The sequence below is a fragment of the Choristoneura fumiferana genome, chromosome 4, assembly GCF_025370935.1.
Source record: "Choristoneura fumiferana chromosome 4, NRCan_CFum_1, whole genome shotgun sequence".
In the NCBI taxonomy this organism is placed as follows: Eukaryota; Metazoa; Arthropoda; class Insecta; order Lepidoptera; family Tortricidae; genus Choristoneura; species Choristoneura fumiferana.
The window spans coordinates 5,899,681-5,913,442 of NC_133475.1; the positions used below are offsets into that span (position 1 = coordinate 5,899,681).

The 13,762-nt window shown below is 37.4% G+C and overlaps 1 protein-coding gene across 2 annotated transcripts in view; it reads right to left on the minus strand.

Moving 5' to 3' along the window:
* Positions 1–13,762, minus strand: part of LOC141427343 (mannosyl-oligosaccharide alpha-1,2-mannosidase IA) — a 110,144-nt gene that overhangs the window by 10,436 nt on the left and 85,946 nt on the right. Inside the window, exons 1-5 of one of the 2 annotated variants that reach the window (XM_074086679.1) lie at positions 9,341–10,610; positions 8,549–8,767; positions 6,664–6,843; positions 2,563–2,665; positions 152–259 (exon numbers count right to left, since the gene is read on the minus strand). In XM_074086679.1, the coding sequence (XP_073942780.1) occupies positions 152–259; positions 2,563–2,665; positions 6,664–6,843; positions 8,549–8,767; positions 9,341–9,565 (835 nt within the window). In that variant the 5' untranslated portion in view covers positions 9,566–10,610. Of the gene's footprint in view, positions 1–151; positions 260–2,562; positions 2,666–6,663; positions 6,844–8,548; positions 8,768–9,340; positions 10,611–13,762 lie in introns of those variants that run through there. The other variant, XM_074086678.1, reaches the window with a different exon arrangement.

A 13,762-nucleotide genomic window follows, 5' to 3' on the forward strand; every position in this document is an offset into this window, starting at 1 on the left:
CGACCTGGTTCGATTCCCGTACTGGGAATAAGTTTTTTTTTAAATCTAAATGAGCCACGCTATATATAGTACCGCGAATAGGAGCCTTCCATGGAGATAAAGATAGCCTCATCCTTATTTTGAAGTCGGTTAAAAATAAAATGGTACTCACTCTGTCCCCACTGGCCGGTGCGTGGGTTGATGAAGTTAGGGTATAAGCCGCTGGGTTTCTCTATGTTGTTTAGTACTTCACGGATGCGCTCTACTTTTTTCTTGTACACTGCAAAACAAAGAAGAAATGAATAAATATATATATAAGAAGCATAATTTATTGCTGCCGGCCTGATGTTCTCAATGGCTATATTCTATCTTTTTGGTAAATGTTTGTACTTGCTAATTCTACGCTAAGCTAACAAGTTTACATTACCTACATCATTTGAACGTAATGTTTACAATTAAGCGAAGCGAGAGGTTGTGGCGAAGACTGAACCTATTTTTTTTAGGCCAACCCGGAGAGTAAGGGAAAGAGTTACGTATATCTTTCGATGGAACAACTTACAGTTAGTGTACAGTCGAACCATTTGATTCCTGACCCACCGTAGAACGTTATCAGAGTAAATTGAAAATACAAACTGAAATACCGTACATTCCGTGCCGTGTGGCTTTTCCAGCGGTGGTGTAGCGGTATATCACACGGCACGGAATGCCGAGGACCTGGGTTCGATTCCCAGTGCTGGTCTTATTTTTCTGGTTTTTCTGTGCATCTATATTTCAGTGTATTTTCAATTTAGGTTTTACGGGATGACCGTAAAAGTAAAAATTTGGAATTGAAATAAAAAATAAATACAAAAAGATTCCAAAAAACCAATCTTAAGTTATCAGAGTAGGTGACGTGACATAATGAATGCCCTTGTCAAGCAATGCGATGTCACTATGACTTTAACTGCGAAAAGGTTCCACAGGGGGTCACGAGTCAGTTGGTTCGATAGTGCACAACCTTTGCCATGTATGTCATCACTGATGTCAGCTAAAAAATGTAAGTAATGAGAAGAGCTGTTACAGTGCCACGCCACTGACACAGTACGACTATGTGTGACAATGAATACACATTTAGCGCGAATTTTGATAATTGCATATCTGTAACTAGGTACTAACTATGCATATAAACTACTGTAGGTAATATACGATTTGGGTATTTCCATAATACAATTTAGATAACAGGGGTTACTGCTCCAAATATAGTAGTTAAAACAATAAGATTTCAGTCAAGAGGTCAGTATTTACTGATAAACATTGGATAAACATACATTAAATATTTTATTTGGGTAGCAGTTCTATATGGAACTAAAATTTTTCATTTGTGTACCTACTTAGATAAACACACGAATGAAAAATGGTTTTAGACTAGCCACTTAGAGCCACAAGCAATGAGTTGGTTTTAGGGTTCCGGAGCCAAAATGGCAAAAACGGAACCCTTATAGTTTCGTCAAGTCCGTCTGTCTGTCTGTCCGTCCGTATGTCACAGGCATTTTACTCGAAAACTACAAGATGTATATCAATGAAATTTGGAGTACAGATGTCTTGTCAAAGTCGCTATTTAGTTTTGTAGTTAAATTACAAAAATAAATATTTATAGGGGGAGGGGGGCACTCCATACACGTAACAGAAATTGAAAAAAAAAAAAACAACTCGCATCAACGTGTGGCACATAGTTCGACAGCTCTTTTGAAAAGATAGTAATGTTTCTCAAAAACTTTTTTGATTAAGTGAAGATTTACGGAAATAATCGCTCCCAAAGTAGCAAAAAGTGTGCCCCCCCCCCTCTATCTTCTAAACCGTTTGTCCAAAAAATATGCAAAAAATATGGAAAGGTAACGCTTAATAAATACTTTCAACCGTTAGTTATTGCCGAAAAACTGCGCTTCTCAACAAAAAGATGTAAGTGCCGTGAAGATACGCTCTTTTTCTGGTAATAAATTTTAAGACTGTAGTAAGTGTTTTAATTGTGTTATAACGCACATAATATTACTTGATTTTTTCGTAATGGCTACGGAACCCTATCTTGGGCGTGTCCGACACGCTCTTGGCCGTTTTTTTTAATTGATAGAATATTTCTTATATTACGATAAAATAGGTATATATTGTTACGAAATAGAATAGATTCTGTCGTAACATTCAAATAAGGCTATTACAATTTAAATATTTAGTCCCAAGTCATATGTGTGTTAGTTATCCATTGAGTTTATCGGATTTACGTGAAAATCGATAACAGCAAGTGCACACTCAAAGAGTCAATCTGTATATTTTATTGCACAAAATCGTGTCCTAACAGAACAAAGTTAAAACAAGTAAAACACTTCTACATATCGAACAATGTATCGATTGAACGTATCTTCTACTTTGCTATTTTGATACACGAGTAACAGATTCCTGCGGTAGAAATGTGGTAAGATATGACGTGACAACGCTGTTGCTATGTATAGCACGACAGTGTTCTAATTTTCTCCACAGCGCTCAGCTACCGCAAGAATCTACTCAGGGCAAATATAAAGCAGTTCCTTTAATGGCATTTCCTTATCTTACCGTCTCGCCCTGTGATGTCACTGAGGTAGTTAAACTCGAGGTGTAAGGTGCCGATCTCGGATAGAATGCTGTTAGGTCCCGCCCAGTGGTACTGCCGGCTCGCCTGAAATTAGCGAAGGTCAATCAATATCAGATAACGGCTAATCTACGTTCCACGAGGCCTTAAAAAGGCAGGCTATTTATTTATTAATATAAACTAAAATCAAAGCCTACGTAAGGGAGCTGCGTTTTCCAGATAGAGCAAATGCGACAGATCTTCTGAATAAAATAAACTGCCATTTAGATGGATATTGAATTGAGAATGCGTGAAGTCAGTCAGCGCTTTCAATAGATTTATAAATCAATCGGTTTGGTAACTGTGAATACTGATTCTACTAATGTATTGTTGATTGCATTGCTGAATAAAATAAACAATAACACTGTCGCCACAACAATGACACCAAGTTGAAGGAAAGGACGATGTATTAGCAGTCGCCGAATCTTCTATGCTTCGATCGCATATATTATTTTTGGTGCAAAACTTTAGCATAACTGTAGGTATACTTGTAAGCAGCTAGTCTATTAATAGGTACCCCAGCCGAGGTCAAAGATATCTTTACACCTTAGTTACGTTTCACTGACAATTGTTGTTCTGACAATGTTTTAGAAAACTTTATGTCTGACAAGGTGGTAAAATCTTAATAGGTACAGATGTAGTGAATAATGTTTTTCCATCGTATTTTGTGGGAAAAGTTCGTATTTATGTTCGTTTCTCAACTAGCTTACTGAAGTTTACCGCAGCTAATTGGGAAAGCAAGGTAAATACGAACTTATTCGACAAAACATGATGGCAAAACATATATCGAAAATACAAATTGAAACATAGATGCACAGAAAAACCAGAAAAAGAGACCAGCGCTGGGAATCGAACCCAGGTCCTCAACAGGTTCCGTTCTGCGTGCTATACCCCTACACTATCACTGGACAGGAGTACAGACACAAATTTCTCCTATGCATCACATATCTCAGCTTGTTTGTTTCTCATTTAGTCACTTAAGCAGCGACACTAGCGACATCTTGGCAAAACATATATTATTCAATAGATCTGTATATCTTTGACATCGACTGTAAAGATTTGATTGCAAAGGTTTAATATATAAAGTTATTCCGACTGATATGAGTTACGAAGCGGGTCGCTATTTTTATCATTAATAGGCAACGAACTTTTATGAATTAGGTCATTCACGACGCATACAATCGTAGTGTTAATAAATTGGTGTAAATGCCTGTACACCTTTACATTGTAGCAACGGCACGATTTCAGGGTATCGACCCGACTCGTAAATAATTACCACAAGCTGTAAAAACGTTTAGGTAAAACTCTTTACCCATTTATCAAACTATTATAGAAATATGTAGAATATGCGGCCAGAAAAAAAAGTACATAGTCATTAAATATTGTACATATGACACTTTACAAATAGACACATTGCTACATGAATACTGCTACCGAACTACCTGACATTGAAGCTGCGAAAAGAAACCCTCTTCTAATGCAGAAGAGTTGTTTTCAAGCCAAGCTTTGAAGGATTTTGACGACCATGCGGTCGTCCGGCCAAGGCGGTTAGAGAACCTGACTACGAAGCTTGAGCTCCCGGGTTCGATTCCCGGCCGGGGCAGATATTTGTATGAATAACACGAATGTTTGTTTTCGGGTCTTGGATGTTTAACATGTATTTATCTATATAAGTATGTTTGTCTGTTGCCTAGTAGCCATAGTACAAGCTTTGCTTAGTTTGGGACTAGGTCAATTGGTGTCAAGTGTCCCATGATATTTATATTTTTATTTTATTTCATTTATTATTTAGTTCACAATAATACTCATGTAACGTACATATACTACCCGCATGAGGATTAATGTATACCTTAGCAACTGTAACCACTAGTATGTGCGAACTTCCATGATTATTTTAGCTACGTATTTTCCAATGAGGAAAGTCACTGTGTAATTATAAAATAACAGTATCAGTGAATAGTATTAGGCCCGCACGAGTTCCATCGATTTATATTAGCATTTACAATATAATACAATAACTCTTTATTGCACACCAGCACATAGCAAGCAGTACGGTAAACACAGGTGTGGCCTGTGATATGAACAAATAATTAAAACATAGTCATACTCCTCAAACTGAACAACAAGTTCAGCGACTTTTAAAAATAATTAGTTTTTTAAATTGTTATTTTACTTTTAGGCTTATTCGAAGAAGCAATATAAAGAAAACTGCTTGATGTTTGTACCGTGACAGGCGGCGTCAGTTGTGTTCTAGGATGGCGTGCGTACATTGATAGCATTATTAAATTTGTATGAAAAAAAGAAAATTCAAAGACTCCCTTATTATTAAAAGTCGCTGAAGTCGTTGAGTTGAAGTTGTTTAGTTTGACGAGGACGATCTATGCTTTAATTTTTTGCTCGTATTACACTTAGCCCTCTTGTTCTGAGAGGAGGCCTGTGCCCAGCAGTGGGACGTGTATAGGCTGGGATGGTATGATGTCGTTCAAATAAATTATGACTCGCATAAAGATTTAACTATTTTTTTTTGTTATAACATATTACTTATTTGTGAAGATGTTATTATTGCATAATATTTAATAACATCGACTTTATTATTACATTAAAATTTCAAATTTCTTTCAAAAAAAAAGCAATTTGATAGTACAGTCGAGTTCATAAATTTTTGAGCAAATTTTTGATCAAATTTTTGCTCACAAGTTTATGAACTCGACTGTATCTCAATTCTCAATTCCAATATCAGTCGAGATGACACGTTATTCGAGATGAAAAGTCAAAAAAAAAAAACAAATCTCGCACGTTAAGTTCTTAATATCAAACGATATGAGAGATGGTGCTGCGTCTATTTTGCCTCTGAATAAAAAAAAAACTACCGTATAACACTTATCAATCACGCAATGAAGACGCAATGTGATATGATAAGCGTCAGAAAAGTTTTCATTTACCGCCATTTTTGATAGTTCTTCTTGTTCCAAAGATTATTTTGTTTTGTATATAATGTAATATGTATGTGTGAAGATAGAGCAGTGTAACTCTACATAATTACGCATTATGTAACAGTCATTAAACTTCTATTACACTACTTGCTACAGATACTACTTGCTACTAGATTAGTTGTAATACTACGATCGTATTATTATATCGTGTATCGTATCGTGTTAATGCTTATGTTTGGGATTGAGAAATGTGGTATTTCATACAGATTTTGACGATATTTACATCGATAGTAGCGATAGAGCTATATTTCCAAAAAAATAATTGAAATAATATGATATTACGGCATCCTACGGACATTTAAGATACTCAAAAACATAAACCATAAACATATGGTATGTGCTAGTGCTGCACTCTGACGGGATAACATTGAAGTAATATTCCCTATTAGGTACTGTCAGTTTTATTCTAAATCACGTCGCAGTCTACTAATAACAGGCAGCGCGCCTAGTGCTAATAGAGCTACGAGATCTGGAATCCAAGCATTTAAGCCAATTGACTTGATTGTTTAGTTTCGTTAGGCAACATGGCTGTTTACACTATTCAGAATCAATAAATTAAAAATCGGTAGCATTATACATAACGCTCCATAAATAAAGAACAACCTCTATCTCTGGATAAAAAGACGACCTACACGCGTGCGGATATCGACATATTAATCGAGTCGAGTACCTAGTCCCAAGCAACGTGCATTTCGTAGGCAGCATACAAAAAGTTTTTAGTTCACAAATATTTCTATGCATTGATCGATTTTAAAGAGTACCGTGCCAAACGCCTTCCCATATTTTTAATCAAATATTCCGATAGAAACAAGTTAAACACGTTACGTTCACGTTCGTTCAGTCAAACTATTTAACTCAAGCATCTTCTAAAATATAACATTTAACCACTTTGTATACGTAAACAGTAAAAGTAACAGTAACGATCTAACTAAACAAAGCCTAAGCAATACATTAACTTCGACCAAGTCGTCACTTCTAATTTCCAAACGGCTCATGGCGAATTTTCCCTCACCCACGTGTAGTGAACACGTTGACCTCACAGAGTGTATTTACCTTACTGGATGGGTTGATGAGCGCATACGGCAGCCCCGTGGGGGTCTCGAACGCTGGCAGCAATGCGTCCGCCACTTCCACTGCCTTGTCTCTGAAGACTCCGTCACCGGTCAACGCGTAGCAGGACAGCAGACCGCCGATAAAGCGTATCGTCGTCTCGAACACAGACAACTCCGAATCCTGGTAAACGTGACCACATGAAAATGATATTGAATTAATAATCCACGCGATGTAAGCGTGTTGATGTGCATCATGATTCATGAAGCACCCGGCACTACTGGTTGTTAGACGTTTATTGATGATTGCAACAAATAATAAACATAGTTGCAGCGCTAACAACAATTTTCCATATAACTAACATACTTTAGGTGGAGCCGTCCACGACCGATAACTAGTATAACTACGCGCTGTATAATTGAATGAAAACGCCCAAACGTACAAATTCAAAGCCCGCAATTATATTCAAGCTCAACTTAGCAGCTGAGCTAAGTAAGCGGAATCTAAGTTTAGTTCAAAGCTTGATTTGTAAAGTAGAAGCAATTAAAAGGCACTTCGGTCCTGTTGTCGCGATCAACTGATAGCGCGCAGACAGCAGTGATTAGCCGGTTCATTAAACAGTCATTAAGCGCTAGTTATCCATGTGACCGTTCTGCTAAATTACCGTGTACTGCTTGTAAAGAACTTGTGTGAATAGTGGCTAGATTAGAAGGCACGGTAACAAACAGGTCGCGTGCGCAACAAGTGAAACACTTTCTGCTTACACATCAACGTCATTTTAATTAGCAGCATCCAAACGGACGAGTTTCGCAGTTTCGTCTGCGCATTAAGCCCTCACAGGGTACGCTAAACAGATGCCTGCATTAAGCGGTTTCAGAACTGAAGCGAAACTTTTAACTAGTTCACCGCTCGAACAGAACTGGTACAATGTGATAATTGTTTTCATTCCGTTGTTGGTCTGGGATGTTGCCAGTGAGCTCGTATCTATAAATGTTGGATTGCAACCGGAACAGCGTAACTCGTATGGTTTAAATTGAGATTACAAACAAGAATGATATGAACATATGACGGAGATCGAGCGTGCGTAAACATTTTACTTTATTAACCGACTTCAAAAAAAAGAGGTTATCAATTCGGTTGTATTTTTTTTTTGTGTTTGTTACCTCAGTTTCGTCATTAATGGACCGATTTGAAAATTTTCGTTTTGGAATGCTTTCAATTAAGTCCCACAAGCACCAAATTAGAATCTGATGGTTGGATCCCAAGGAAATCGAGGGAACTTCAAATATTGTAGGGAATCCTATGAAAATTTGGATATATTTAGTAGCAATTCGTGCATTTGCTCTTGAAAATCATTATTTGGTGAAGTGGGACTGATGATGAAGATAACATTTGACCAACGGAGCGAGTACTCAGTAAAGTACTTCACGGGTTAGATTTCAATTACTTTAACACAGTTGCTAAGCAATTTATGCTTATCGTAATGCATATATGGTGAAATGGAATGGGTAATGAATCACCAGGACTCCTCAATAATGAACGTCTCTCCATCGGAAAAAGCAGTTTTTCGTAAAAAGTGACGAGCAGTTGACATTAAACTACTCTATCTTAGATAATTTGCACAAAAAAGCGTGAAAAAAATTTTTGTTACAAAAAATTTAATCGACTAAAAAAAAACATGAAAAAATTTCTACCAGTCTGTAGTCGGTGCCCCAGCACGAGGAAGTAAATATAAATAGTATGGAGGTGAGGTAGACGACTATAGGTCCACTCCTACTGGCTCGTGCTGAAGCACCGACTTCAGACTGGTAGAAAATTATTTTCATGATTTTTTTGTAGTTGGTTAAATTTTTGTAACAAAAATTTTTTTTTTTTAGTTAGTGCTTACAATTTCGCCGATGTGCAGATGTTCTGAGATCCAGTCGCGGCCTTCGCGGAACTCTTCGCTGAGTCCCATAAGGTACAGCGTGTCGAGCCCGTCGACTATGGTGGCGCCAAGCTCGCCGTTGCCGAACACGCTGGACAAGTGGGCGCGCTTGGACATCGGCTTCAGCTCGTTCTTGCCCCACGCGTACAGTTTGTAGTTGTTCCACGCGTGACGCATCATCTGTTGACAAATTTTTCTTGGATAAAAAAAGAGCTGACTGATATAAAGTGCCTCTAGCTCTTGAGTACACTGCGTTACGGGCTTGATGTAAACAAATATTTTTATAAGACCACTTCCCAATTTCACAACTCAAAGGTTGGCCGTAAACGACGCTCCTTTTTAAAAGAGTGTTCGCAAAGCCTCGACGGGGGCAAGTTTTAATCTCGGCCGCCCCGTGCGGCGACGGAACTAATGAAAGGATATCGGACTTTCGTCGAGGCCATTAATTATTATTAGGTCCCTGGAACTTTGCAAGAAAGTCGCCAATGACTTGGAAAAACTGGATACTTTACCAATTACAGTTTAAACCAACGAAGTGAAGATGGAAATTTAATTCGTGAAACGGGTCAAGTTCTATCGACGTTACCATCACAACGGCAACAGAAACCAAAAAGCAAATTCAATAGTTAACTTATAAAAATACTGACTCCACATCAATATATGTATTGTTATAATAATGAAGAACGAATTACGAAAATTATATTAATATATATTATTTGCATACGTGTTTGAAAAATCGGATAGGAAGCTAACCTCTATAACGTATATCTTTCTCTGGTGCGGTTCTGTGATATTCACTAGGTCCCTTTCTGTTTCAGACTGGAGGTCATCATAGGAAGGAAGACGGGCTGCGCGTGCGCTCCGGCCCGCAGGGTGCACTCCGGCGCCCCGCGCCCCCAAGTCCGACACTTGAACCAGCACAATCATAGCCAGCACAAACATCACCCCTAGGGTGGCTAAACGCACTAACAAACGCATTTTGTCTTTTAATACTGGCCGACTAAATCTTTCACAATCTGTACTCAAACTTATTTATTTTAAGAATATACAAATGAGCCAAATTCTGTTATCGTTGTCGCGTCCGATACCGTTACGTTTTACGTGCGTGTTTTCGCGAGTTATATTTCCTCTGCTGTGTTGCAGACACGCACCGACTAAGTCAACTTAATTCTATAATTGGTAGTTAAAAATAATTATATTTAGCGGTTCATTAACCGCGTGCCGGCGAGATCGGATCGGGTATACATGCGTCCGCGGCGATCCGCGGTCGGTCGCGGCACTGGCGCTTTGCGTAGAAAACGCGCTTAGGTATTGTTATCAACTGCCACGCGGAGATAATAACCAGCACATAACTATTTTGCACGTTGGGCCGTGGTCATATTGATAATACTTGTACAATATATGTCTAAGTTACGTATACACCTCTTCCATTAAAAATGAAGAAAAACCAGCTTAGCTGCTAAGTGCGAGTGGGACACGCGCACCGCGCTCTGAAAAAAAAAAACTGCCTATCTGGTTAAGTTAAAACAAACGCGGACAAACAAATTTCACAGTTTTACTTTTTTTCTTTAAGACCGACTGACGCTTGACCGGTTTGGTATTTCTTGTTTATGCATATATATATTTATATAATGTATATGAGTTTGAGATTTAGATACAACAAACAAAAAAACCGTTTCTTGCATGGGGAACCCCACCTCCGGTTAATTAATTTTTATTTCTTGTTGTTGTAGCGACAACAGAAGTGTAGCTACACGACATTGTATTCAAATTTCAGTTATTTTTTAGCCATGTGATAGACAGGCAGAAAGATGGATAGCATAACGACAGTACGTATGTTACCTGCACCGTATCTGAGTACGGAACCCTATAAGCACGTATATAAACTTTTTATATAAAAAAAAAAACGAAATAATCCAAAAAACACAAAAAATATTTAAAAACATATTTAAAAATAGTATATTTACAAAATATTGATTGCGTATTAAAGATTGTCCACGCTAAAATCGGGCATGCATAATCTGGTGTATCTTTGTAATGAATGGTAATTTTCAAGCAGCACTTTTTTGTAATAAATAGTCAGTACATAACCATGTATGAAAGTACATATTTAATAAAATACAATCATAATAAAATGTTAGAGCGTCTGTGAGTTTTGGCTTTATGTATTTCACTGTGCCTTAATTGCTTTGTACACCGTTTTTTGATAATATTCACTCATTTCCAACTTCAATGCCACAATTCTTTACAGAAAAAAACATGATGCAACTGTTTTCTACTTGGGGGATTCGGGAAAACTTTCTAATCCAAGCACAAAAGTAGTTTTTCAGTAAAAAGGCAAATTCACCAAAGTTTACTTCCAAACTACCTCAATCTGACTGAAGTCAATTCGAAAAATGTTAGCTATGTGAAAAGATTTAGCTATAAAGTGGGTTGTCCAATTTAAAAAAATATATTTATTTTTTTACATTAAAACTTAGTAAGTAAAGACCGTCAAAAGACGTTGTATTAAATAATTTAGGCACAGTAAGCATAAACTCACAGACGCTTGAGATATGATTATATTTTTTAAGTTCTTATTGAAATAATCTCCAAATACCCAAAATACAAAAGTGATCGAGCGCAGCACTGGCGTTTTCTGTAGAAAACATGGCATGCTTATTGATATCAATTGCCACGCCAAGGTACCAGAACTACATACCTATTTTGTACGTTAGGCTGTGGACATAGTGGACATACTTATTTAATACAAAATATATCGTAAGATGACACAAAAAGTTTAAAAAATAAAATTAACGTTTTTTTATCAAGATACATATTTTCTTTTCCAAGTAGGTATTATAAGCAGGTTAGCAGGGATCGTAAAATGCGAGAAAAATCCATTGAAATGACGTATGACTAACAGTTAAGAGTTGGCGATGGTTCTAAATTGATGAAATAAAATATTAGGTACTCAAATAATACAAATATATATAATTGAACAGAATCCGAAACTCAGTTTACTTATTATTTATTGCCTGGTATATTTACTTACCTATTATATTTACAATTTTTAACCAAAAAACTCCAAATTTTGCACTTGGGATAGTAAGTGATAATAATTTTCGCAAGTTCGATGGCGAAGCAATGCAAACAATACAATCAGCTCTGCAATTTTCTGATAAAAAAAATATACTAAATTGTGAAACCGAAAAATTTATCGAGATCGAAAAAATCGTCGATCCTGACAAACATAAGAATTAAAAAAATTGTAACTGATAAGGGTAATTTAATACGAGTATGTAGATAGGTAAGTGACAACCCTAGTACTTCAATGAATTTTGCGCCCTAAATATAAGATTTAACGAGACATAAACTTAACTGTGAACACTAGAATCTGGGATTTGGCAAGTTCATTGAAAAACGATTTTTTTATTATTACAGCCATAATTTCATATAAATAAACAACCTATTTGCCATTGCAAGGATTTAGACACACGTTATCTTTAAACACAAGATGGGTGAAGGTCGGTCTTAGATGGGATCGTAGTTGTAAATGTTCTCAAGATTTGAAATGCAGATTATATACGTCACGCTCGACATCGAGTGCAACTAGGATGCCTCTCTGGCGTTTATCTAAAACACCACTTTACATACGAGTAGCTCGAACATCGCTCCTTTCAAGAAATATCTGCAGTAAAGTGCCGCTTGTGAGACGGTTGAACGACCTCGTGATGATACTTTCAAGTCGTTTCATATCTTATTATTTTTAAACTGAAACGCTAACCTTGAAGATGTGCTATTTTTGCAAAATGACAAATACATGGCGACTAAGCAAGCAACATGAGCAGCTTCGTCCGCTGTGTTTCATCATTTTTATATTATTTTTTCATTTGTCTGCCGAATTTGTAAGCCGGTATTAAGTAAACAAGGGATTAATTATCTTCTTTGATTTTCACTGTGCCTACTCTATTTATTACTATTTTTCCTACTAGTATAATAAAACTATTTGGTAACCGTTGACCTATTATCAGAAATAACTAGTGTCAGGCAGGGTGTTATTAGTATTGTATAGTTTAGTCTGAAATTCGCAAATTGCGGACGATAAAGAGGACCTCAACTCGTATTGTCCACAATTGCAATCTAATTGTTTATTAATTAAAAACAATGTTAAATAACAACTGATAAATGTGGCTATAATGCTTGTATAAATTTCAACACAATTCCAATGTAATACACATTTAGCAGTTTGGACACGAGCGTTCGCCACATGCGGTCGGGTGTCGGAAGAGTTACCGCAGTTTGGAAGACGCAGCAATAGGCGTCCGCGCGGGAACTAATCTCGGCTGCGGTAATTAAGTGCTGGCCCCCGCCTACGGAGCAATCCGGCCCGGCGTAAATCCAAGTGCCCCCAGATTTACTGTTACGACCGCGCGGCCATCCGCACACATCCTCCTGCTGACTTATCGCCGCGGCTGAAGTGCCGCCGATGCCTCGCCCGCAGAACGTGCCACATTGTTTATCAATACTGAAGTGTGCTGATGTTTTTATTCTATTTTGTTTTCTTTTCTGCCTACAACAAAGATCCACGAGTAAAAACAGTACCTACCTAAGGCCAAGTACATGTGTAGGTGAGCAGTAATTATTAAGGTTATCCTGTCTATCTGATATAAGGTTTCAAATTCAGGTGATTTAAAAGGGCCGCACACTTAACGCGACCGTCCCTTCGATGCCTCTGTGGTGTCAAATTGACGCGCTGTCATTGATGAATCGAGCCCGGCCCGAGCCTGACGTTCGTCCGGCACAATACAGAGCTATACAGAACAGTAGAGGACGTTTATCTTGATTACAGCGACGTTGACGATACGAAATGCGAACTAGCAATCCGTAAAATTAAAATTTACGAAGATAAAAAGCAAAAAGAGGAGCCGAACGAGAGACAAGAAGGCCATCGATTATAAAGCGAATATACCTCTTTGGATTTAGACAGCGGTGCTTTTATCTGTTTTTGGTTTAAATTAAGTGGCAAACGTGAAAGGCTGGGTAATAATGAAATAGTATGAAAATTACGGTATGTATTACCTACAAGAAAGAAAATTAAGCGTGAGTTGCATTGAGCTACTATATAACCAATGTCAAATCAGCCGTCAAATCAAAGGGATTATCATTTAATGACTGGTTTGATATTGGTGATGG